Source organism: Filicampus tigris, chromosome 6 (assembly GCF_054856515.1).
Source record: "Filicampus tigris isolate MCC_2025a chromosome 6, RoL_Ftig_1.0, whole genome shotgun sequence".
Classification (NCBI taxonomy): Eukaryota; Metazoa; Chordata; class Actinopteri; order Syngnathiformes; family Syngnathidae; genus Filicampus; species Filicampus tigris.
Window position 1 is genome coordinate 10,175,821 of NC_141222.1, and position 26,910 is coordinate 10,202,730.

The window sequence follows — 26,910 nt, forward strand, 5'->3', positions numbered from 1 at the left end:
CAAGAAAGGAGAAGAGGAAATTGTATGTGTATGTGACAAAGCCACACATAAGATAATGGAATCTTTTCAAGAAGGCAAGAATGAGGAAAGCAGGACAATGCGAGATCTCTCAGTCCGTATGGCAGAAACCCGATATGCACGTGTCTGGGCTCCAGTGGTTAACTGTGAGCTTTGCATAAAGAGTCTCTCACTCCAAACCAAACAGATCAATGAGGTAAAACGTCTGCTTCTCCAACACTTTGCCCTCACACAATCTTTTCCAAGTCTTCGTTTCCTTGCTTGTTCTCCTTTCAAGGGGTTACATGGTGACCCGATTACAATTTAATTGCCCAGGGTCAATACAAATCGACTTTCTCTGCCTGCGGTGGACTGGACGGTCCAAAAATCCTATCTCAATTTTGAGCATGTTTCTTTAAAGAGGCTGTAGAAGGTAATTAAAGGCCACAAAGCTCAAGTGAACTGGACACAATGTCATCAAAGTCAACTTGGGGAGAAATTTTATTGGAGGAAACTTGCTTTATGTGAGTTTATTGTTCTTCTGGGAGTTCAGGCTCTGCTGCATTTCTGAAGAAGCCATGCGGCAACTAATTAAAATGCTTCTATAAGAGGAGAGTTATCTCTGCTGCACAGCCAGATGTCCACCAGTTGGATTTAGACACGTTGTTATAATGGACAAAGGCAAGTAGCATCTGATGTTTTCCAAATTGCAGCCAAGAAATTGAACTTGTTCAGAAAAGTTTCATCTTGTTCCTCCCATCGTGTCGATGAATGCTGCTGACACGCTGTCACTATGTTTCTGCACCATGTCTGAGTTCATGTCTTGCATCACGCTACATGTTTTGAATGTCTATACTGTCACCACATGATTAAATGCATTTGTGAGAGTGCCAAGGCACTGTTTTGCTCATATTTTGCATCCTCATTTGCATGAGGCTGATGGAGTTGGAAAAAGTGCTGACAGTGGAGATTTTAAGACCCATCTGTTGGGAAATGAAACGATTGATGGTGCAAAAGAGGGAATTGAGATACAGAAATGACAGGGAGAAGGGAGTGGGAGTGAGGAAATGGGTGTTTTGGATTTGTGCAATTCAGAAATATGTAAATTTCAGTCGTGTATCATTGCCGAGCTCCTGTATTTGTAACAGCTTGTATTTGACCATGTCGACTGGCAAATGTGGTCCTTTCCGTGTATTATTTTTGGCTTAATAATGTGTGATGAAGTGTCTGGGGAGTTTATTAAGTAGATGACTATTATGTGTCTTTATCTCAATGTGTGCGTGCACGTGTACCTGTGTTTGTGTGTGGGTGTGTACCTCTGTGTGTGTTAAGATGCTCTCTCTTCTTCTGAATTTGATCAACGTTATTAAACATGTACAAATTTTGTTCATTTTACTAAAATTACTTACAGTTGTATCGACAACAGTTTTAAAAAATGCATTCATAATCATAATGAATAATAATAATAATAAATAATCAGAATAAATTAATAGGTTGTAAGAGAAAAAAGAAGGAAAAAAGTCTGTCCTATACCCGTAATAGCACACAGATGTTATGTTATTTTTTAAAGCAAATGTTATTTCAATATCTTTACCCATAGTTACATGGGAGCCCGACTTCACCTTACAACGCTGTCATTCATTGAACTTGTTAGTCCATGAAAATAGTCTCCACGTAATTATGAGCCCAGTACAACTTATTCTCCTTCCAAGCATTGGTGCGGGTTCGGCTTAATACATGACTGCAAGCCTTTGGAGGATCTTGAATCAATTGGTTCTTGGGACTCCAAAGACACCATCACCTTCAAATACTTGGCCTATCAGTGGCTTCTTAAAGCTGCTCTCTTAGTATACTGTATTTGCCTGACCAAAAAAAATAAATTCCTTAAACGCAAAACCATTTGCTCTGAGTCACACACAAATGATTTAACAAACTGATTTTCTTAACATTTCCAATGTGTTCATTCCAGCAGTTGACTACTGCATTCTGTGCTTTTGATCAGTAGAAAGATCCCGTAACATCTGTGGCACAAAGTGAAATTATTATTCTTAATTTATCAATCTAATTAAGTGATTCACATCCAGGGTTCCTTGGCACACTAGTGTCCTGTGACAAAATCCAATATCAGATTTGTGTGCCATTAAACAGGCCCAGATTCCACACAGAGTGAGTACATTTATGAATAAATTGAGACACGGTCAGTATTCATACTTTTGGTGACATGTTTGGTATTTTTCCATGAGATTTTTCATGTAAAACATAGAATGGGTGCCTCGAATCAATAAAGGTTGGGAGACACTGATCTAATTTGACAATTTTGCAAAAATGCCCACCAAAAACTTAAACTTAAATGTGAATCAACTTAAATCTTACATGCAAAATAATTTGTAATACATTTTTGAGCTCAGTCATCCGATATGTTCAAATCCCGAGTCTTAGTTTAAATCAGAGTTAGAGAACACTGATTGCCAGTCTTTCCATTGTGACCATACCTCATTGGCAAGAACCCAAACGAGCGGAGGAGGCGAGGGTGGTCTCTCCTGCGCTGTCCTGTCCTGACTACTTCTGTTGTTATCAGTGGAGTGGGACGAGGGACAAGCATTATTTCCCCTCTAATTCCCTGATAATGTCTGTCCTGCCGCATGGCTGCCTCTCAAAGGCAAACGCAGAGCCACTCACACCAATGGGGGGCTGCGTGTGCGTGCGTGTGTGTGTCCAGAGAGGCCAAAGGATGAGTTACACGCATGCTTTGCCAAAGAGTGTGACCCTCTTTCCCAGCTTTTATCTACACAGTCTCCTTGTGCTTCCCTTTTAAGCGCCGTTCATTGACTTTACAGCAGTGTTTAAAATGATTGAGCTTTGTGAGACAACTCGCTGCAGGACCCTGCCTTCAATTTGGGTAATATTATTTCTAGTTGTTTGTTTGGATTTGAAGGTGTCATACTCTTTGATAAAAGCGACTGATTCATTTTATAAAAACAAAAGTAAGAACATTCTGCAAGTTAGAATGCTTTTTTTTATTTTATTTTTTATCCATTTCATCTGACAGATGATAAATGTGATCCTTGTCAAATGCGTTTGAGTGTCTAGCAATAACCCGTCAACTGTAACATTGCACCTCTTGCAGCTTGGGATCATATAACAAAAGTCCTACGTATAAAAAGGTTCACATTATGAATTTAACAAGACTATGGAAGTGAATCATTGCCATTATGATCAAGTTTAATTGACTATGATATTGGGAAAAGTGCACAATTTTCCTATGCCTGGTGGTCTGTGAAAGCAGAATATTTTGTGTGTGTGCGTGTGTGTCTTATCGTGTGTGTGTGTGAATACTGGTGAGAAACAGAGCAACCAAAGGCCTGACAGTAAGCAAACTCAACCCGATGGACTCAGGGTGACCGCTCAGGTGGCAAAGTTGCAGTATGACACTTGCTGCGTGTGTGTGTGTGTGTGTGCTCGCGGGCGTGCGTGCGTGCGCATGCATGTGTGCCTTCGAGCATTTTTGTGCCTCTGTGCATATATATTGTATTGGCAATGTGCAAACTAGCCGTCACCCAGCATGCATGTGTGGGTGGGAGTACAGCATGGAGACTGTGTGTGTCTGCACAGCATATCATCAGTTCGACTTTATGGCTCAGGACCTCCTAAGATAAGCCCCCCAGGCTGTGAAATTGCTCCTTCAAGAGAAAATGACATTAATATACGCTTGTCCCTCCCCCCACTGATCCTTGCGCTTTTAACCACAGCCTTGCTGCTCTTTCCGAAAGGCAAAGCAAAGCATCATGAAAGGCTTCAAACCAGATGAAATGACTGGGGCATATAGCCTGCAGAGCAAAGCTTTTAGCCTGTCTGGCCTGTGTATGAAAGAACACTGCCCCACAATGTAAAACCAGCATGGAGTCTTTCATCAAAATAATGGCGACACAATCTTTTCTATGATCCCAAGTAGTCCGCCGGGAAAAACAACCAGAGCTGCTAAGGTCATTAAATAATCTCTCTTCAACTGTTGCCTTTTGTCTTTTCCTTCGTAAAAATGTGATGTCACACAGATGAGAAAAGAAAATGTTTGTACAATTTTCTGATAAAAAGAAACTTGAACTTGATTTGAAATTGGGACACACAATCAATCAGTTCAACTTTTGAAAGCAGGAGCTATTTAAATGTGGCACTTACGGTATTTTGATTGACAGGGCCATTTAAGGAGACCTTCATGTTCCGATTGCTGTGTTCCATGTTTTCAATTGAACGACATCCAAAACAGAACATGCTCATGGTGAAGGACAGCGTTTCACATTCATTTTAGAGTTTGTAGCCCCTGAAACCTTACCTTGCATACAACAGGTGTTCTTCACTTTGCACAATGACATTTTGCGTAAGCCTTTTTCTCCTGTTTTTTAGGACTAACAACCAGCTGGTGGCCTTCTTGTCCAAATACAGAGACATGAACTTCATCAAGTCACACGGCAGGGACAACGCCAGGTGAGACTCACTCTGCTCTCTGCCCTAAGTCGCATTTCTGAACAATCATCCTCCAATTATGAGCACTGGTTCCCGCCTCCCATTCTTCTTCCATTGCCACGTTATGAATTATGGATTAGCATTGTTATTGGGATGACACACTGAGGCCTCCATATTTGCGGCTTCCACCCGCTGCTCACTGTACCGATGGCCAAGCAGGCGTCATACTGCACTCCAAAATATCCCAAAACACACGTGTGCATGACTCAGCTTGACTCAACAGTACCTCTCCGCATTTGTAGCCACATTGCATCATTTGATTCTTCCCTCAGCATTGCTGTGCTCATAGAAGAAATGCAATCAAAAACAACATTAATCTTGCTACTGAATCAAAGCGTGTATTTATTAGACTTTTGCCCGATCTGATTGGCTATATACGATCAAGTGATATTTTGCATTTTATGCACCTTTTGTGATCAAAATGACTTCATTGATTGACTCCCCCAAATAAGACATTGGAGTGAGAAGTGTTTCCTAAATACACATTTACCTGTGGCGGACCGCCACAAATGAATTTTTGCTGCCACTTATAGATTTTGACGCAACCTAATATGTACCACTTTTATTCACATTCTTTTGCTTCGTGGAGGTGCCGCTCTCCTCCCTGTGGGATACATGTGTGCATCGATACCACCACTTTTCCTTTCTGCTATGATACTGTAAATACAGCACCTCAAATGACTGAAGTATCAGGAGTATCATCATATTGATGATACTCAAGTTTGAGAATCGATCTAGTTAGTGGTATCAGAGACACCAGCTGGAACAGTATCGATCCTCACGGCACTCCAGTAGGCGAAATAGCTATCTCATGTACTCGATTTTGGCTTGGAAACACCACTCCATGGTAGGCAAAGCCTACCTACAGGGGTCCGGATCATCGGACCAGAAGCATGAGGATTTTTGGTTTTCCTCCCCCACACCTACTGTATTTTAGAGAGCGTAACCACCATCACTCCATTGCATTGTCCGCAATTATATCGTTTTAAAGTTGTGTGAATTATCTTTGTGGAACAACTAAAGACAAATATGCAATTGTCACTGAATGTTTGCTTCATAACACTCTCACCGTCTCATATACAGTATGCAAAAGTCGCATGTCAGTATAAGACTGCCATACAGTATTGGCATCTCACTTCACTTAATTCTACCATGCAGGAGTTACAGTATGACACACTTTAAACATTCCAACTACAGTATTTTGTTTTAAATGTTTGTATTGCATGTTTTGAAAGCAGCTACATTGTTACGAAAAAATCAAGTTCTGCTCGTTAGTTAACGAATAAAGTTTTTTTTTTTTTTTATTCAAATCACATTATTCCCTTCCTTCCCTTCTTTGGTGCATGGCTAAGATTGATAAACATTGGGAAGAATGCGTGAGAATACTTCTGTTGATGATCAGTAAACAGTTCATAAGTATATCCAGTCAATAAACAAACTATTTACATATGCATATTGCTCCATCTTGTGCTCGGATCTGTGATTTTTTTTTTCTTTTTTTACTTTCTGATCAGTGATTGGCCTCCAAAATCTTGATTGTGTAAAGCCTAGTATATTTAAGATATATTCGGACAGCCGACAAACAACTCCCCATGAAAACATCCATCCATCCATTATCGATACCGCTTCTCCTCACAAGGGTCGCGGGGCGTGCTGGAGCCTATCCCAGCTGTCTTCGGGCAGTAGGCGGGGGACACCCTGAATTGCTTGCCAGCCAATCGCAGGGCACACAAAGACAAACATCCGCACTCACAATCACACCTAGTGGCAATTTAGAGTGATCAATGAACTTACCACGCATGTTTTCGGAATGTGGGAGGAAACCGGAAAAAACCCACCCAGGCACGGGGAGAACATGCAAACACAGGAAGGCCGGAGCCATGATCGAACTCACAACCTCTGAACTGTGAGGCAGACGTGCTAACCAGTCCACCACCGTGCCGCCCCCATGAAAACAGCTACTTCTAAATAGGCCCGCTTGGCTGACCTGAACTTGACTCCTCGCCGTTAACAATTGATATGTCCATGAGTAAAACAATCTATTATTTATGTGTAACAAGTAGCCATTGATGAAAGTGTACTGTGACAAATCAACAACATGTTGAGATTAGTCACTTATGGCAACAGTAAGGATCGTTTTTGCTAGTTTTCAAATGAAATTTACATCAATAGGGAAATATTAGGAATCACCATTATTAAGCATCATTTTGCCAAAAGATGACCTCGAATTGATTGGTTTGCATTTGTCTTCTTTTTCTCTTCAAAATGGTAATGTTCAGTAAAATAACACATGCCAGCTTTTGACTACATGAGTCACGCATTTAGTCATCTTTTGTTTTCACCAGATTTATCCGTAAACAAGGCCTGGATCGTCTCTTCTATGAGTGTGACACCCACATGTGGAGACTGGGTGACCGTAAAATCCCAGAGGGCATCTCTGTGGATGGAGGATCCGACTGGTTCCTTCTGAACCGCATGTTTGTGGAATATGTCATCAACTCCAAGGACGATCTGGTCACCAACATGAAGCGTTTCTACGCCTACACTCTGCTGCCTGCCGAGGTAACGCTGAGACAACACATTTTCTTTTTTCCGAACTCTGAGTGACAGGTAAGCGAAGCTTTGTACTCAGAATGCACAGACACAGAAAGTACGGGTTTCTTGTCATTGCTGTTGGCGAGCAAAAATAACTTAAATCATAAAAAGTGCACGTAAGATGTGAAGCCTGTCTTTGTGACTGTATTCAACTCACCATGGAAATCGCATTTTAATCATTACCTTGTGTGATTGTGCATTTTCTACTGCTACTCTTTTGCCATTGAGAATTGAAAGGGGTGAAAAAAAAGTACTTCATGTAAATTTTTCTCACTCGATGCCATCTCCCTTTCTCCTTCTGCCACGTCCATTTGTTTGTTTTCCAGTCATTCTTCCACACTGTGCTGGAGAACAGTGCCTACTGTGAGAGCATGGTGGATAACAACCTGCGCATCACCAACTGGAATCGTAAATTGGGCTGTAAATGCCAGTACAAGCACATCGTTGACTGGTGCGGATGTTCCCCTAATGACTTCAAGCCTGTAGACTTCCACCGCTTCCAGGTAATAATAACACCCTCCATTAATTTCTCTTTTTGCTTTGCAATGATTGATGCACTGGCCTGCAACGCAGCTAGTCGCACTAGACACATTGAACCATTTTCTTATTTCATGACATTTAGATAACTAATTTAGATTAACTTTAGAGTAATTATGTAAATACTCGCATGTACATTGACCGAACACTACATAATGGAGGTCCACCTGTACAATGTAATGTGCGGTTGGGCAAAGTACGGCCCACAGGCTGCAAGTGGCTCATCCAGAGTCCCTGACCGGCCCTTGCGGTGTTTAAGAAGTCAAAATAAAATGTAAAATAGTTGACTGATTCTAAATAATTGTATACATATTTTATGTAAAGATTGTTATCCCACCCTCCCCAACTTTTTTAGATTATATTTTTCACCATGGCTGTTTTATTACAATTGTTGTGTTTAATTTAATGGCACCTATTGCATGTAATGTTTTAAATGATGCACTTTAAGACGACATAATGTTCATATGTGTAAACTGCATATGTAATTTTAATGACTGGTTTTATTTTGTATTATATACCTTATTTATGTAAGTACCATCTTATGAAAACAATAACAATTGTGGCAATGCTTTGTGAATACATCAAATTAATTGCAGTTGCTCACGCGCGCATCTTCGAGGGAACATTAGTCAGCAGTAGCTCATCCTTAAGCACTTGGGTTATGGATAAAGAGGTTCGCGCTTCAAGTCCCGCTGTGTAGTCGTTAAAGATCGCGCCCTCCTTTATTCTGACATCTGTCCTGTCTGCATAGTGACCAACAAAAGAGTGTAAATTGAATTTCCCCTTGAGAGATTCTATTCATCATGTTAAATCATATTTTTTTTAATTGAAGTTTTATTCCAATTAGTTACAATTACTAGGTTTAATTCTTAAGTGAAATGTTTGTGACACCTCATTGATTTCCCCTCTAGCATTTTGATGAAAAGATGAGCATCTTACCGATAAAATTACCCATAAAGTGACAAGCGCACTTTTTTTCTGCCTCCAAGCTTTGTCCTCTACATCAGAATGCCTGTAGCCCTCATAATCAATGAGCAGAAAATGATATCTTAGTTTAGGTGACCCAGGAATGGAACATTTGAAAAGTAATTAGACCCTCCTTGCCTTGGGTATTAACAGGAGGAATAGCATAGTTAGCATTTAAAATGGAGGCAAGTGAGTGGCAGTGACCCCGAGAGCCTGTCAAGGAATCTGAATCCCAGTTGGACTTTTAAAAGTAACATCTATGGCACAAAGTGAAAACGTTCCACCACAGTTAAATACCTCTTGAAGTCATATACTTTTTCAACCGTGACTCCCGTCCTTCACATAGCACTGGACTTCTTTGCCAGATTGGTCTGCCGCCTGTCTCGCCTCACTCACTGGCGCTCGAGTGCCAACACATTACCACAGCTCCCTGGCAGTGCTGCCTGCCTTAGTTGGCACCGCGGTATCAGTGAAGGCCATCCCTGGGCATAAAGTAGGGAACAAAAGCAGGCTTTGCAGGAGAGTGCCAGGCCCCACTATAAATAGGACTTGATATCCCACTGAGCACAAAATCTGAATTTCCTTTGAACCCTAACATTACAGGAGATACAGACCAGAGCATTACCATAGACCATATGAAAGAAAGACAGAGATGCCTCTATCTGACATGGGGCGGAAGAAGAAGTGTTGAATGGATGTTGTCTTGGGATTTTTAAAACTTATTTTTAGCCCAAATCATATTCAGTATCTTAATTCAAAATACAAATACAATGATGACAATGGTTTCCATTATTATTACAAATAAATGAAGATGCCACTATTAAGACTTTAAAGGAGCAAATTGATGTCACAGGCACTTATTTTGTAACGACTCTGGAAATCGTCTAACATTAAGATGATGGCTCATGTTACAACTGTCCATTTTGCGGCATAACTATTTTGAATTGCCTTCACTCTAAGAAAACTTAATCTTGAGAAAGAAAGTGGTGGTGTGCCTACGAAATGGGTCATCTTTGTGTAGTAATGTGTGTTTCACATTGCATTTGAGAAGCATGTGGGAAAGAGTGGCTCTGACAGCACCGAAGGGCATGTCAAAACCCACTAGTTCTGGGAACATTCAAGCACCAAAATTTCCCACCTACGCGTTCCATTTAATTGCTGGAACCACGCACAATCATCTAGTGCCATGTAACATCAAGCTGGCAGCCTGGAAAGACAGTTGCAACATGAGAAAGAGCTGAGATCCCCGAAATGTGCCAAAAGTTCATTTGATGTCCTTTTTTAGTAGGTTGCACCAAGGTGCGAGCTAACTATTGGTTAATAGTTTTGTGTCTGTGCCTGACATGAATCGTCTTTGTGTAAACGCCAGGCTGTGGAGGCGGCAGATTTCATGATGCACCTCCAGCCAAACAAGCAACAGTAGCAAGGCCAGAGAGGGTGAGATTGGCATGGGTGGAAAGAGCAAATAAGCCAAAGTAAAAAGTATAATCTGTGTGAGAAGAGTTGAACGGATGAATATTACGCTACCGACTGCATGGACTGCTTTTAACAGCAATTAACAGAAGTATGTGGAAATATAAATGTAATCTGTCTGAATACTCCCAAAGTTCCTGGAATTTGGGGGGCAATTTACCAGGAACGTTCAAACCAAAGCATTTTGAAGGCAATAAATATGCAGTAATTGCTGCTTGACATTTCCTCACATTACAGCAAAGAGTCAATGTCAAAAGTTGCATATCAGCCTTCACATTCTGTTTTCTTCCCTCCTTGTCAAGTTCTCTATATAGTATTACCCACTTGGCATTACATCTGTGATTAGAATCTCTAAATCTGACTAAGCCCCCGGTATGCATGAAGGCGTAAGACAAGATACAGCAAGGCTCAAGTTAATCACCAAATTGGAACGGGATCCCCATATGTGATATTGGCTCGACTTCTAGTCTCCTCCATTCCAGAAATAATTTATTCATAGTCCTTCTTTTACACATATTCCAAACCATGAAAAAAGTGACATTTGTGGATTGTGATTGGGTGAACATTTTGTCTGTCAAATTGGTTATGGACCAATAAAATCAACTGATCACAGAATGTCACGAATGTACTCATTTATTTTTCAAATAAAAGCTTTCAAATATTATTTTATATTGATTATTAATAAAGAATTGTGTCTCTTTTATTGCCTTAATACCACTTAATGCAGGGATGGGCAACTTGCTGGAGGGGTCACTTTTTTTTTTTGTTTTTTTTTTTTAATCAGTGCTTACTGGGTGGTCACATAGGACCACACTCCCACACACAACCAGATCTATGACAAAAATGCTATTTTAATATGGACAAAATCCATGCAAAATACATGCTCTTAATATATTTCATTTGTGAGGATACATTTTTCAATGTATAAAAGGTCCACTCTCCTAACCCAGCAACAAAGGGTTTGAAGCATACAACAAAATAACGACATACTGTATTTTTTTCTTTTACAGTGCAAAGGGCACTCTTGCATAAAACTTAGCATTCAAGGACAGCACAAACCTACTTAACAAGAAACCAACATTAAGTGCAAGAACTGATATTGTACATTTTTGCACAACAAAAATATTATTGAGGTACTATGTTTTTCCTGCATATCGTCACTGTCTGGCGGAAATCTCCTATGTCCAATTATGGTTAAATTGATTTTTTTTACCCACTAATCGATACTAATGGTCCTTCCCCACTTCGTCTGTAATTTGTACACAATTTTAGTCAATTTAAAGCAGTGAAAATAGCAAATACACAAATACAAATACACTGCCGCTCTTGAATGCAACTTATGTTTAAGAAGTGTTGCTTAAGTGTGGCAAAACGACTTCAGTTTCCTCATTCTACGGAAGCTGTGTGGTGTAATTATCGCCTCTATTTAACGCGTGGGTGTTTTTTGGGGGGAAAATAACAAGCGAAAATGGTAAGGTTCGCTGGATCAAGTTTGCTTGTTCGTTTAAAATCGATCCCTTTGATGCTTCGTTGCAGAAGGACTCTCGTGTGTCACGTACATAAGTCTCTGTTTCATATTAATATCCACTTAATAGACTTGGTTAGTTGGCTCATTGTTTTATTTATTGATTGATTTAGACTTTTAAGAAGGTGTTTTGTGAAGACGTTGAAGGGTAGACGTTTGCTTTTGCGACATTTTCAAAGACTTTTTGCACGATGGGGGCTTCACATGATCGCGGACTTTGAAGTGCTCAGCCGACCAACGTCAGCCTTGTCAACCCCAAATAATTTCAAGGCTAGGAACGTGGATTTAGGTCTTGCTGTTAAATACTTGCTGAGACAAAAGACTCCCCCATTTCTCCATTTCCTAATTTTGAAACAATGCCGTCTTCCACTTACCTGCTCTCACAGAGCATGCGACTGAATCCTGCATGCTGATTCGCAGAATGAGGTTTTATCACTTCCTCCTCCTTTGCCATCTATGCACGCTGATTCAACGAATGAGGATTTCATCACTGCCTCCTACTTAGCAGCCAACCAACGGATGTATCAGTCTTATCTTCTCGAGGCAGTATTAATACTCGATAATGTAAAATTGCACATTGTGAAATCAACGTTGGTGATAATATTGATAACGATATATGTCACCCAGCCCTAGGCCTACTCACATTGTAGTATATGGCAGTATAGGACCCAGTGTAGGCGCAACTAAGGCATGTGTGCCATCACTGGTGATATTATTAAAACTGGAGTCAATCCCTGCATGTTCACAGTTGGACACCCACAGATTTGCATATTCGCAGATTTCTTTTCTTTTTTTTAAAATATTTTTTCATATTTTGTATTTTTCCCCGTTTTTTTTCTGGGATTATTTACCCCCCGTTTCCCCGCCGTTGAATATTGATCAGTGTTTTTGGACGAATATTTAAAGAAGAATAATAGTAATGATTAAACTATTTAATCAAGGGGCCACTCAGAGCTGCTAGTTGCCTGCCTGATTTAATGTGCATTTCAAGGCAGATGTTAAAACACACCATTTGGTTTGTGTTTGAATAAATTAAATGAAGAGTTATTTTCTAAAACAAGATCAAGGCCAAATTTTTAAATTGGCCTTGCCATGCCAGTCTGACTCATATTTTTTCTTTTCTTTAGCTTTTGGTCATGTCTTTTAACCAATGCAATACAATGTGTTGTTGTCAGTTTGTGGTTACCCAATTTGACATGCATTTTACGACTTTATGTAGCTCAGCAAAGAGGAGAATATTGTCAAATTCTTACTTTTTAGTTGATGAAAAAAATGATCATTTAAAATATTTGATGACAAATATTCACTGGAGAGGGGGAACCTATAAAAACAGTCGCTCATAACTTAAGTTGTCAAATAACAGATTTCAAAAGCAGGACAAAGTGTCCTAAATTATATACTCATCTTTAGGCAAAAATTGAATTTGAGCACAGTACATAGATTAAATGCATTTAGTTAGATGTGTACGGCTCATAACTTGGTTTGTCTAACTAGTAACACCCCTATATAGCAACATCAACCATAATCTCAGAGAGCTACCACTGTTTATTTCTATTTTAGAACATTGCCACAGTCGCAATAGTATCGTGCTTTCATACAGTGCCACTATTGTCTCTAAGTCTAACTGATCTGTATGGTCAGTTCTAAACCCTGAGTGTAAAACTAAACAACAAATAACATTCAAATTGCTCAAAAGTGGCTGTGATGTCGAATGGTCTCCAAGACAACAAGATGGTGTGGTCCACGAGTGTGTTTCCTAACTTTTATGGCGGCTATGCACCCATCTCACAGTACACCACCAAACAAAAATGTCACAAAACTGAAATAATGAGGATCTTGTCTGATCGCAGTTTACTTACAAAGTGACATAGTCAGGTTTATTGGACTTCCTGCTATCTAATGGAAGACTGCTTAATTGTTCTGCCTCTCACTGTATGTTGATGGCATAGATGGATGATCAAATATAATTTTGGGACAGAGGAAGTGAAATAGGATAATTTCCCGTGGCACCCCTGATCTGTCATGGCACACCAGTGTGCCACGTCAGCCTGGTTGGGAATCTCTGGTCTAACAAATTTGTGAAACGCTGTACACATTGTAAACAGCCAAACCTTCAAACACTGTACCTTGTACATAGACTCACTGATGAATGAAGAGGACAGATAAGTCATTGTATAGAAAAGTGATCCTATAAATTCATAAAGAGGTGATGGTAAGTTTTGCCATCCTCCTGTGTTTAAGAAACTTTTTCCTCTGTTTTTTGTCCGTAAACATCGTCATCCTGGCACAATACCATTTCTTAATCTTTCTTTTTTTTTTTTTTTTTTGTCTCTTTATCTCTTCTCCCGCACTCTCTTTCTGCAGCAAACGGTGCGTCCCACCTTCTTTGCCAGGAAGTTTGAAGCCAGTGTGAACCAGGAGATAGTGAACCATCTGGACGCCTACCTGTTTGGACCATTTCCACCAGGGACGCCAGGACTAAACTCGTACTGGGAAAATGTGTACGACGAGCCAGATGGTGTGGCCAGTCTGTCGGACACACAGCTTACCTACTATCATTCCTTCTCAAGATTGGGCTTGGCCCGTGCTGCTGCGTCGCTGCAAGGCAACCCAAGGGATCACAGCTGCAGGTTAGCTTTTCTAAACGCATGTATGATCAAGCATAGAGGTGTATTCATTTAACCCATTAAGGCCGAAGACGCCTGGCTAAACATCTCTCTAAAGCCTAATGTCGACTTTGAAATGAAAAGTTTGAAAAGTTTAATCGCCTCCAAAATAATTAATATTTCACCCCCTGTGGTAGATAGTAAACATCATTCCAAATTAATTAGACTTGTGGCTTTCACACAGGCCTGAGTTTATTATTTACTATTTCAATCACAATTTTAAATTAAAACGTCAGTGGAAGAGAAGCACTATTTTTAATTTAAAAAAAAAAGAGAGTACTAATTACCATCCACTTTTCTGTTACAAAGCCGTCGATATCGTCAGTCTACAAACATCCCATACACGTTAAACTGGTTCCAATCAATGTTCCCTCTAAACTGTGCGCGTGAGCAGTTGCGCACTTCTTTCTCCCTCTCAGCGCACACGGTGACACTGGCGACCACGCACACACATTACATTTCTTCACTCATTCCTTCACTTCCACCCCAGTTTAATCTACCAACATAGGAACCACCCCATTCCCACTTACCTAACAGTTTTAGTGGTGCATTTACTGTAGTTTAAAGCATTCATTGACACACATACACTCACATGCACCACTGACGAGACGCTGCAGGCGGCTCGAGCTCGCTCCATTCAGGAAGTCCAAACATGGGCGTAGTTTACAAGCCCCTTAAATGATGCTTTTTGTGCATTTCGGAGGTTAGATGGCAAGAAATGTTTGTGTTTTATTAAATGACATGTTTTCCATTATTAATGAGTGAACAATGCGTAACCATATTTAAAAAAATTGTATTGAGATTATTTAATTATGCTAAAAATGTGCTAAAATAAAAGTGACATACTAGGGCTGATTTTATTTGTGTCACAAAACGCTATTCAATGATATGTTCTATTTTGATACATAGGTGGTTTGATTGTCTTTTGTTTGTTTGTGTGTTTGTTTTGTATCATACCTAACTAACTGGTTATGGTAACTGGTTATGGTCTCAGGTTTTGGACAGGTGTGATACTGGTCTGGCGGCAGCCGCGTGCATGTCTGATGTTGCTTAACGTGGTCCAAGGAATGCTCAGGGAATTTGTGTGAATGCTCAGACACATTGAAGATTCGAGGGAACATTGGTTCCAGTGGTTCAAGGTCCACAAGCGCGTCGTCTTTTTCACTGCCGTCACTTATTTCAGAGCTCGCACGATCGTCTTCGTCCGCCATTACGGCTCGAACAAATTCCGGACATCCTCCAAGTGCTCACGACACGTCATGTGTATATTCTGATGCATTTCATTGGCTAAGAGACCAAGAATTTGATTTTTTTTTTTTTAAATGACATACACTCTCTCGGCTTTAAGGGTAGAGAGACGCAACAGCTTTAATGGGTTAAATCAGTTTAATAAGCAGTTTGAATGGCTTCGTGTAGGACCCCTTCTGCTTCTTTTTCTTGTTGTTAATTACCCTGCAATTCTTCCAGTAGACCGCAGTGCTGGCTGGTATGTTGTGGCCCACAGTGATACACTGAAGGTGCTCCACTGCCCATATACTTTTAAAACCCCCATGAAAAATAATCGCTTAAAAATCTGCACTATGCTGAGCCGTAATCAGCCAAAACATTTTGGTCGGAAATGTTGGATTTCCAAAAATCTGCTCTATATGTTCTGTCAAAAAGGGAAATTGTAACTAGAACATGTTGAATTTGTGTACTTTAAGCATTTCATCAGCATAAGCGCTCACTAACATCTGGTGAAAGAATATTTTTAGATGAACTTTCCTTTCGTTTGTTTACGCTGAGGTGATGAAACCCACATGCAAAGTGATTAAACAGGAACAAATTAAAAACAGAACGCGGAGGTGTGAAATGCCAATTTGTATATGCGTGACAGAGAAAAGCTCGCATTGTCAAAACAAAAGAAAAACGAAAGCAACACCTTTGCAGCATTGCATAAAATCACGTGGCATCTTATATGCTCATGCTAATGACTTGCCGCCTCAATTTGCTAGACTCAAAGAAACTTAATTGGGACATAGCATTTGTTTAAACAGTCATAAAAAGGTAATGCCCCTGATCTGTAGTTGATATTTATTCAAACTGTCAGTGTGTATTTGACTCAGAAACATTTACTGTTTTTTTGTCTTTTACTTTCTTTGAGCGCAGCATTACTTGCCATTGTAAAGTCAAAAGCCTGTCAGTTGCAATGGTTTTGCTCCCTAAGGGCAAGAGTCAGTTTGACAGCATGTCCAGTGTCATTGCGCACTCTCTCTCTCGCTCTCTCTCTCTCTCTCTCTCTCTCTCTCTCTCTCTCTCTCTCTCTCTCTCACTCACTCCCTTCCACCCTGTTGCATTGTGGACATTTTGCAAGGTCTTGTGAGTGAAGCCCACGACAGACAGGAAACATCTCTCCATCTGTCAAACCTCTATAATGTCCATGTTCTGCTGCTGGTCATGTGCACATTTTGATATGTTCTGTGTAGGGAAGATTTATGTCTGCACCAAAAATGCAGTGACACAAAACTGCCTTTAACACAAGAAAAAAAGGGAGGTGGCTGGCAACACAAAATGTTCTTCAACTTTGGCTTCTTCGTGTAACCTAATGTGACACTTGCAGAGAATTAGACATTAAAGGAGAACTCAACCAAACATATTTTTTCAAGAATATGTACCCAACAAGCCCACAAGTTGAAACAAGGCATTCTGATTCATTGTGTTTTTGTGGTATATAAGTTAAGCAGCAAAAATGCACTTTTTGTCTTCTGTCGACTGAAAATGACATCACAACTGCTCACAACGACCAATCACGGCTGACCTGTTTTCTGAATCTGTGCCGTTGTGAGAAGACAAAATGGCCGCCCCCAGAGATGGCTAAAAACGAGTGGATTAATACTTATTCCACAAACGCAATATTTATCAGAATGCTCTGTTGCAACTAGTGGGCTTGCATAGAACATCCATCCATCCATCCATAATCTATACCGCTTATCCTCACAGGGATCGCGTGCGTGCTGGAGCCTATCCCAGCTGTCATCGGGCAGTAGGCGGGGGACACCCTGAATTGGTTGCCAGCCAATCGCAGGGCACACAGAGACAAACAAACATCCACACTCACAATCACACCTAGGGGCAATTTAGAGTGGCCAATCAACCTACCATGCATGTTTTTGGAATGCGGGAGGAAACCGGAGTACCCGGAGAAAACACACGCAGGCACGGGGAGAACATGCAAACTCCACACAGGGAGGCCGGAGCTGGGATCGAACTGTTTGCCATTATCTAAATACTTCTGGACATAACTGCATATGACAGGCCTAATGATTACATAGCCTCTAATATTGAACGCCTATTACTGTATGGCTGGTATCTGACAGACTGCGTAAATTTCCTGAACAAGCACACATATTATGCGCACTTGTAGAACAGAGACGTGCAACCAGCAGATGCGTCAGTGAAAAAGTGGGAGCACGTCAGAGGGGAATTTGGCTCTTTTAGCAGCCCACTGTGACTGTGAGCGGTTTAAAGGTCTGAAAGGAGCTTCTGTGCAGACTACGCTCCGACCAGTTCTCCCTGTCTTTTGGGAAGGACTGGGCAAGTGGGGAAATGAAAGCTAAGGGAGGAGAAAAAGAAAAGGATGTGGAATGAGAACAGAGGAGAGCGGCAAGAATGAAAAACAGACGTAGAAACAGAGTACAGCGGCGAGGAGAATAGTTGAAAGGGAATGCACTCTGTTGTACTTGTGGGTGCAAATATTTGATGTTCTGCTTGTCAGCGTAGCATTTGCCGCCATGGGTTGACCCCTGTTCCTTCTGCAGAATACTGATGAGGCCTCGGGCACAGAGGAGCAGCGGTGGCCAGTGCGGGTGTGTTCCTATCGGCCTGTTGCACACTTGTTCATGGAAAAGTCAGCGAATAAAGATGAATTTAAAGAAGCAGAAGATATGAGGGATGAGAACTCTGAGTCAGGATGTGTTGCTGAGAGCAGCTGCAGATTGTTCCCCAGCAGTGGCCATCCTGGCTCTTTTTTGGTTTGTCCAGAAGTCTCTTGTAATGCCCCCAGGGCTGGCCATGTATATGAGGAGGCAGACTAACAAAGAGACCAATCAGGAGGGCAGGGCCTCCTTTCAGCTTCATCTGACTGAATGACCCAGTTCAAATTTGTGCATGTGTGTATGTGTGCCCACTTCAATGACTAATGTGAATGAGTGTTCTGTAATGCGCTGTATTTCTGTGGTCTCAGCTGTCACATATTTTCTGAGCCTGGTCACAAACGTAGAACAAGGATTCAAATGAAAGTTTATTTATGACTTTGAAGATCACAGAAGTGCTTCTCCTCCATATTTTCGCTTCTATGGTGGAACTTGTGAAACTGAAAGTACTGGTCAACCTCCATTTAGTTCATATTTTAAACAATTTTCCCAGGGTCAAGGGGTCAAACTATTTCCATTATAAATACCTAATAACCTGTAGGGGCACCGTTTTTTGTAAAATTTCAACATTCTTAACAGTCATACAAGTATGAAAATATGTTTTCCGGTCTTAATTGTAAGATGTTAAAATTAGACTTTACATCGATGTAATCGCAGCGATCAAAATAGGTCAATATTTAGCATTTTATGCTAAATCAGTGATCGGCTTTAATGTCATAATTTGCGTGATCTATCAATGGCGTTATTGATAACATCCGCAAAATAAGACATTATAGCAACACCCTCGTTCAATCTGGAGTCGCTCTGTGTTGCCATAGCGTGTATGTGAACCTGTATTTTTTTTTTGACATGCGCTGGGAGGCTGAAGTTCTGCCTCCGCGCCCTCAACGATCCAATCACAAAGTAATAGCGTTTGTGTAGTTTTTTTTTGGGGGGGGGGCTCTTAAAGTTCTGAATACCATTTTATTTATATTTATATATATATATATATCAGGGCTGTCAAAATTAAATCATTAACTATGGAGATTAATTTAAATTTCATAACGCACTAAAAAAAATTAACTCAGTTTTATGTATATGTATGTATATATTTCATTAATTGTATTAATTAACGGTGGCTGAAGTTTACTACCTGCATTACACTCCACCACCAAGATGTGAAGACAGAAGGTGGCGAAGTTGGAGGGGAAAAAAAATACAAACTTTTTTTTTTTTTTTTTAAACGGCAAAAGACAAGAAAAACACGGTCTCGCATTACACGTGGGACGGGCGGGGCGATGCACCTGGCTCTTGAAGTCTACGACTCTTTTTGGAAGCGCACTGGAAGGAGTTCTGCGCACGCTCGTGTGGCCAGCAAGTTTGTCGGGCTTGGCAGCAGTGCACGAGTGTAGTTTACGCCTGTGACCTGTAAATGCACGAGACCAGAGCACGCTGGGCGCGCCGCTAAGAAGGAAGCAGTAGATTCTTGAAAGAAAAGAAACATGGCCTCCAGAAAAAAAGAGGCACCCCAGAGAGAGGGACCACATGCGGATACATGGTCAGAGGATTGGACAAAAAAGGGCAGAGGCTAAAAGAGACTTGTAAAGATGTTCAAACTGGCATAGTACTGTCATACGCAGTCATATTAAAACTATCCACAGGACTACTCTACTACTAATACTACTAATAATAATAATACATGCATTAGTATTGCTGGATGCAGTTCTAGTAGATGCACCAGTCCCGATGTGGTTGTCCATCACATATCTTTGTGTCTCATACATATGCAGAAGAATATAAAATAAAGGGTGACTATTAGCATGGGAGACACAAACCTTTTATCCGTGGCACTTCACGAAAAGGTCACAGCATTCATGTGAGCCATGTCACATAGCCACAGAGCACTTTGACTGTCTAATGGTTGTCCTATACATCAGCAATTCCAAAAGTTTTTTTGTAGCTTGCGTACCAGATGAAAACAGCACATCACATAATTTTGCTAATAACTTCCAAATTCTCTGCCAGGTATTTCCCCATGGGCCACCCAGTGTCCGTGCATTTCTACTTCCAGTCCGACCAGTTCCAGGGCTACCTTGTCAGGCACCACGCCACCAATCTAGCAACAAGCAAGCTAGAGACAATGGAGACCTGGGTGGCGCCTAAGAAGACCTTCAAGTTAACCACTCCTCCCAAAAGCACATTCAGCAGATTGCAGTTTGCAGAGGTGAGTCTGCATATTGCCCTGTGTGCCTTGCTTCACCTTTTCTGTCTGTCATTTTCTAGGGTGGTCTTTAGTCACAAAATCAATCAGCCTTTGCCAATATCAGGAAAAAGGTTCCAGCAAATGCTAAATACTAAACAGGACCCCGGACCACTTTGGGAAGTGTAATGTTGACCTTACACTATTGTGACGTTGCCAAGACCAGGGCCGCCATTCCCTATATGCAGCGCACACGCAGTGCGTAGGGCACCATCTTCCATGGGTCCACATTGCGACATCATCAAGTGCGCATATTATGCGTGCAAGGGCTCGAAATACTTGTACCGGCGTTACATATTTAGGATACAGAAAAAAGAACTGTATTCCGTTTACCGTTGCAGAAAAAAAAACAATCAGATTACAGGTAGATTAGGATTATTTTGCAGGATTGCATTTTTATTGCAAGGAGATAGACGACGCAATCGAGTGCTCGCCACTCTCAAACAAGACTGTTGAGTTAAGTCAGGAGTCTTCAATCCTGTTCCTCGAGGGCCGGTGTCCTGCCTGTTTTCCATCCCTCCCTGCTACAGGTATTCACTAGGTCTGCAGAAACTGGATAACGATCCTGATCATTTGAATCAGGTGTGTGTTGCAGCAGGGACAGATGGAAAATAGGTAGGACACCGGCCCTCGGGGAACAGGATTGAAGACCCCTGAGTTAAGTGGATCACAATGTCCCTCAATGGTCGTGCCACGTATTGAGTTTTTGTTGGCTAACAATTAAATGACTGAGACAGGTCAGGGCTGGCTGGGTTACCAGCACCATCTATTTGACTTTTCATTTTAGGGCACGCAAAGGGTTCGCAACGGCTCTGGCCAAGACAATCTGTAGAGTGGATTACCATGCTATTAAAATGACACAACTAATGGCCTTGTCCGATGTACATTTACTGAATTCATACAAGTTTGTCGGATAGTTCCACGTGGTGTTTATTTGTTGATCCTAAATAGAATGTCCTCTCACCTTCACAGTGGAATGCTTGCTTTGATTTTCTTTTTCAGTGAAGGACCCAGCAGCTAGGGCTCTGATGTGACAGAGTGTATTTGCAGCATGCACAAAATTAGCTGAGTGAATGTAAACTGACATTTTGCTCTGGTTCGTCACTTAGCTTGCAGCAGGGGTCGCATTTGAAATGTCATCAAATGTATGAATGGATTAGTTTGGTCTGTTGCTGCCTGCAGGCGTCGCTTGTGTCTACCTGGACACTCGCAGACTCTGTTTGACCTTTTTGCAAACATCTCAAAGGGAGCGTAAAGGAAGTTCAGACACCCAGTCGCCATGCAGCTCCCGCTCTCTAAGCCCCGGCTTGTGTGTTGAGCGTATGAAACCGTGAGTGACAGCAAAGTGATGTGAGCAGTGACTCTTATCTGGATGCTCAGCCTCACAGAGCGTTCAGTGTCTAGCACTGTGCAGTGGCTGTCAGTCAGTCTGCTTGTCAGTCTGTCTCACAAAACGAGAGCAGAAAGACTTAAAATAATCCAGCGTGGCATTGCGGTAGTCGGAAGAGATATGACCCCTTATACGAATGCTATATGTTTGACTTGCTAGATAAAGCTCCATCTTAACTACGTGTTCCCTGATTCCTCTTCAATTTTACAGAAAAGCAAGACAGATGAGTTTTTTCTTTTAACTCTGCATCACTTTTATATTCCATTTTACAGCATGGTGTAGTGCGGGGGTTCTTAGCCCCTGCAGTTAAAATAAGTGTATCAGATCAAGTTTTACATGGCATGGCATTTATATGACATTCGTAAGTTATTACCTTGCTCGGGATAAACCATTGCATTCATTGGACTAATGAAGAGTCCATTGAGGATATGTCATTGGACTCCAATGACATACCGTCATACCCTCATTTTGATGACTTGATGCCTACAGTACGTCAGATGAGCATGACCTGAGCGTCCGGACTGAAACCGAATCAGATTCAAATCCTGTTTATATCCACATACAAAAGAGGCCTCGGACAGATTTGACAAAACCTGAATTCTACTGTTCACCCTGACAAGAAAAATTAAATATTATACATGATACATGTCAAATTGGGTGAAAAGAAATTTGAGCTCACCTACAATATGAACATAGCCATAGTTTATATCGTCTTTTGGCTCTAACTGTCAGCCTTGTAAGCAACATTTTTCTACATTTCACTCCTTGCCTCCTCTTTCGTAATGAGCTGCAGATGAGCGGAAAAGCTTGTGGCCATTTGTTGGTCACACCAAATTCCAAACACACGCTGTGAGGAGTGACACTTTTTGGGATGCACCGGCTAATACAGAGAGCAGCGTCTCTGCTCTTCAACATGTTTCCCTCATATATTACTCCACATTGAAACATTGTTAGCCCACATCCATCCATCCTAGCCTCGGTGCTTCAGTAGTATAACCGCCGCCTCAAGGGAATCCTCAGACGCCACGTAGAACACCTGTGTTTGATTACATCCACAAAGCAGCACTACTAATAAGGGTCCAAATGGGGCCCTGGGGGCATGCGTGCCCAGAGGTTTTAAACAGGACCAGATGCCGACTGTGACTGTCCAAGATGCTGCCTGATCAAATTGACCTACCTTAATTAATGGAGATGTCATACTGTGGGCGCCAGCAAACCAGTGACAAAGAGGAAATGTTTTCAGGGTCATGGAGAATAAATGAAAAAGAACTTCGATTGAGAGTCAGGAACGTAGCTGGGTTCTGGTTCTAGATAATATGAGTGATGAAACATACAGTGCATACGGTAAAGGGAAGAAGAGTAAAAAAAAATGCTGTATGATGTATAAGCAGCCGTACAGTTGAAAAAGGATCTCCTACAGTATACCAATGCAACAGCAATCTAGAGCTTGCTGATGTTACAGTGAAAAGGGGACCACAGTTTAAGATGAGGTTTCAGGATCAGAGTTAGTGGCGCAGAGACATCTTCTTCTAAGTATAGCTATAAGTGTAACAAGGTCATAAGCTTCTGACTTGGTGAGCAAATGAGTGTTGGTCCTAAGCCCAAGCTTATTGGGTTATGGGCACCAAGGGACAAGTTGTGTGAGGAGGTCAATGTAAGATATCGGCTGAAGCTGCAATGGGCCAGAAGTTAATCTGCGTTTGACCCATTTTCATTCTGAGGAAAGAGTTTCTTGGTTCTGGTGGCTTCCTATACTTCTTGCACATATGGTACCTCCATGAGAGTGTCTTATCAGAGGACTCGCCATGGACCCCTGAGAACATCCCAACCCAAATTACATTCTTAGTGGGAGGAACTACAGTGCTCAGCATATGTGAGTACACCCCCCTTAAAAAATGTAAAGATTTTATTCAATATCTCAATGAACATAAGAACCATTTCCAAAATGTTGACAAAATATTTATGTGACAAAATATATGTGTTCAACTCCTAACATGAAAGTATGGTTGGTAATATAATGTATACATTTAAACATCTTAAATGTAATCAATTTAATGAATGCAAAATATTAATACATACCACAACAAAAACAACTACATTCTAGTATTTTGTATGACCTCCAAGACTTTTATGGGCAGGATCATGTCTGCTAGGCCTGGAATGTACAAGTTGTCAGTCTTTTTCTCGGGGTCTACTTATTTGTGCATCGTGGCCTTTAATAAATGTGTTAAGAAAATGACTTTTTTGTGCATACATACGAACAAATCTTGTTTGCATTCAGTGGACCACATTTGTGGGAGTACTTTGTAGTACAGTATCCCATAGAAAATCTTGATTCTGAAAGGAAACTAAAGGTGTTCTTACAAACCTGTTGGGGTGTACTCATTTATGCTGGGCACTGTAAATATATGGTTCGGTGAAACTGTTCTCAGGGAAAGTTAATGTTCATGTTCAAATGTGTCCCAAAGTCACTTGACCAAAATGTGAAAGTTGCTATACTGGAACATGTTTTCAATTCTTATTGGTTATTGTATGTTTGTTTCTTTTATTCCATTCTGAGTGCACTCCAGAGATGACAACGAAATTATAGAAACCACCACAGAAAACAGTCTCCCTCATGTAGCATCTTTCCACCAAGCGTTCCACTTCATTTGTATTTGCCATGATATTGTTCGAAACAGTAAACCCCGTTAATGCTGTGCTGTATCACCAGCGTGGGGTGTGCAGGCAGAATGGCAATAGCTGTGTCATCAATACAGTGTGACTCATGCTGTAGCTGTGAAACGGTGTGTACTTGCCAATGAATTAAACAAAGACTAAAAACAGCATACAGAGCACTGCTGCATGCTGACATTATCTCTAAACAAGCGACACGATATGGAAATGTATTTGTCCATGCCGCTTTTCATTATCGTCCCATTTTATTCATATATTCCATTGAAACACAAATGTGACAATTCTCTGTGATTCCACCAAAGGGCAGATGTATGTCTAGCACCACCCTGCACACGTGAATTGTAGCGGTCCGAAGTGACCCGTGCACCGATGGCAAAAGTGTGCAAAAGAGCTAGATGGTATGGGGCAAATATTTTGGGACTTTTGGGAAAAATGACATAAAATGTGTACTTTACCAAATTGAACTGAACTTTGCGCCTTGGTGAAAACAAAGACAAAGGCGATGTGATTATACTATGGCAATGTTTCCTTCTTTTCCCCCCACCACGTTCTTTCTGCCAATCAATTGGGGATGTAGAGTGCCAGTGAGTCAGCCTTGTATAAACTAATGAGCTACAGAGGTGCCAGACATGGGTTGATTAGCAATTTAAAGAGCAGAGAACCAAGGTCCAAGGGGCAGGAATGGCAAAGGTCAGTCAAATAATTAAGACAAAAGTGGGCTGTCTTTTGCACAAGACACATGATTCACTCTCATTCATTTTAGTGGTCTATATTTATCATGAGCATCCTATTCTCAACTCTCAAAGGATGTAATACAGAGTCCATTCCAGTCAGACATTGATCGTCCCGGTAGGGCGAGGCTGTGTTAATCAGCTACTATTGTCAGTATGAGCACTCCTTAAAGCCGCCATCCTTCTCACATTTCTGCCAGCACCTCTTTCAGTGTGTGTGTGCGCACGTTGCGGGCGCTACCTCCATCTCGATCATCTTTTTAACCCTGCCCTATCAATAGTGATTTTCCGCATTTCATTTTGTGTACAGAAAGCTGTTGTAATTCATCCCATGTTCCAGTGTGATGAATGCAGACAGCTATCTCCGAACAGAGGAGCAATATTTCTCTCACTCATCAATGAGATGTATTACTGCTGCATTTACTAAACCCAAAGAATGTAGTTAATCCCAGTCGCTGCAAAAGACAACCTGTCATCAGTGTGTCAATATATATTTAACCAACTCTTCCCATATTTTGGATTTTTTTTTTCCTGTGATGTCGTATTGTAATCTCGCTTGTTGTTTGACACCGCTTTCGATCCTGTCTCCTGTCTAGGGTGGAAGTCTGGCAAATTTATATGTATTCCTTCCGGCAACTGTGGGCACATAGACTCCAATACAAGACAAAAAAAAAATTCAACTTGTCAGCGTCTGTATACTACAGTCTGTATAACTGCTGTGTGCAGGCTTGGGCTGTTGAAAAATGCATGATGAAGATTATTTCCCATGATAATTCAGCCCGGGTGTTGCTTATCTTAATAGTATGGTGAAATGGTGATGCAGTCTGTTACTGCCTTCTGTTCACTAGAGGGAATTCATACGTCCCCATCTCTTACAGTTGTCTCTCCTCTTTTCTATTTCCAATTGTTTTTTTGTCAGATTGGTACCGAGTGGGATGCCAAAGAACGAATTTTCCGAAATTTTGGCGGCCTAATGGGCCCAATGGATGAGACGGTGGGAATGCAGAAGTGGGCTAAAGGGCCTAACGTTACAGTAACGGTCGTGTGGATCGACCCAACCAACGTCATCGCGGCCACCTATGACATTCTTATCGATGCGACGGCTGAGTTCACCCACTACCGACCACCACTCAACCAGCCTCTGCGTCCTGGTGTTTGGAGTGTCCGCATCCTGCACCACTGGAGCCCTGTGGCTGAGATGCGCTTCCTTATCGCCCCCTTGGCCTATAATAAGCACCAGCCTATACGACAAGGTGAGAAAGCCTTTTAAACGTTTGGAAATTGAATGGAATGAAATACTGGCTTGTGCTTTTACTATGGGGTGTGAGAATTGGCAGCTAGCGTTAGCTAGCATGACATCATAATAGTGTGGCATTTGAATTCGACAATGGAATATCACACGGTAAACAAAGGTCAACGATAGAGGACAGCCATCCTTTTTTGTTCTTTTATTACAAACGTAATACAGTTGTGCTGTTGCATAACATTGAGAATTAAACCAAACTACTCTATACTGCTGAGTGAAATGTACCGGTATATTTTTTTAATGCCTGTGACAAAGCAACTAATCAGCATCCTTTCACGAGATGGGGCGGTACTACGAATACAGGCACCCGATTGACTGCGTAACACGAACCCGGAAGTGAGGTGCCGAAATGCCACACTGGCGAGTAAAATTACATT

General features: G+C 41.3%; 1 protein-coding gene across 1 annotated transcript in view; it reads left to right on the forward strand.

Moving 5' to 3' along the window:
• The window catches only part of xylt1 (xylosyltransferase I), an 82,484-nt gene that overhangs the window by 50,918 nt on the left and 4,656 nt on the right, over nt 1-26,910 (forward strand). The window contains exons 5-10 of the mRNA XM_086034259.1: nt 4,399-4,479; nt 6,864-7,080; nt 7,440-7,616; nt 13,979-14,244; nt 20,196-20,394; nt 26,147-26,480. Coding sequence (XP_085890385.1) covers nt 4,399-4,479; nt 6,864-7,080; nt 7,440-7,616; nt 13,979-14,244; nt 20,196-20,394; nt 26,147-26,480 — 1,274 coding nt within the window. The remainder of the gene's footprint in view (nt 1-4,398; nt 4,480-6,863; nt 7,081-7,439; nt 7,617-13,978; nt 14,245-20,195; nt 20,395-26,146; nt 26,481-26,910) is intronic.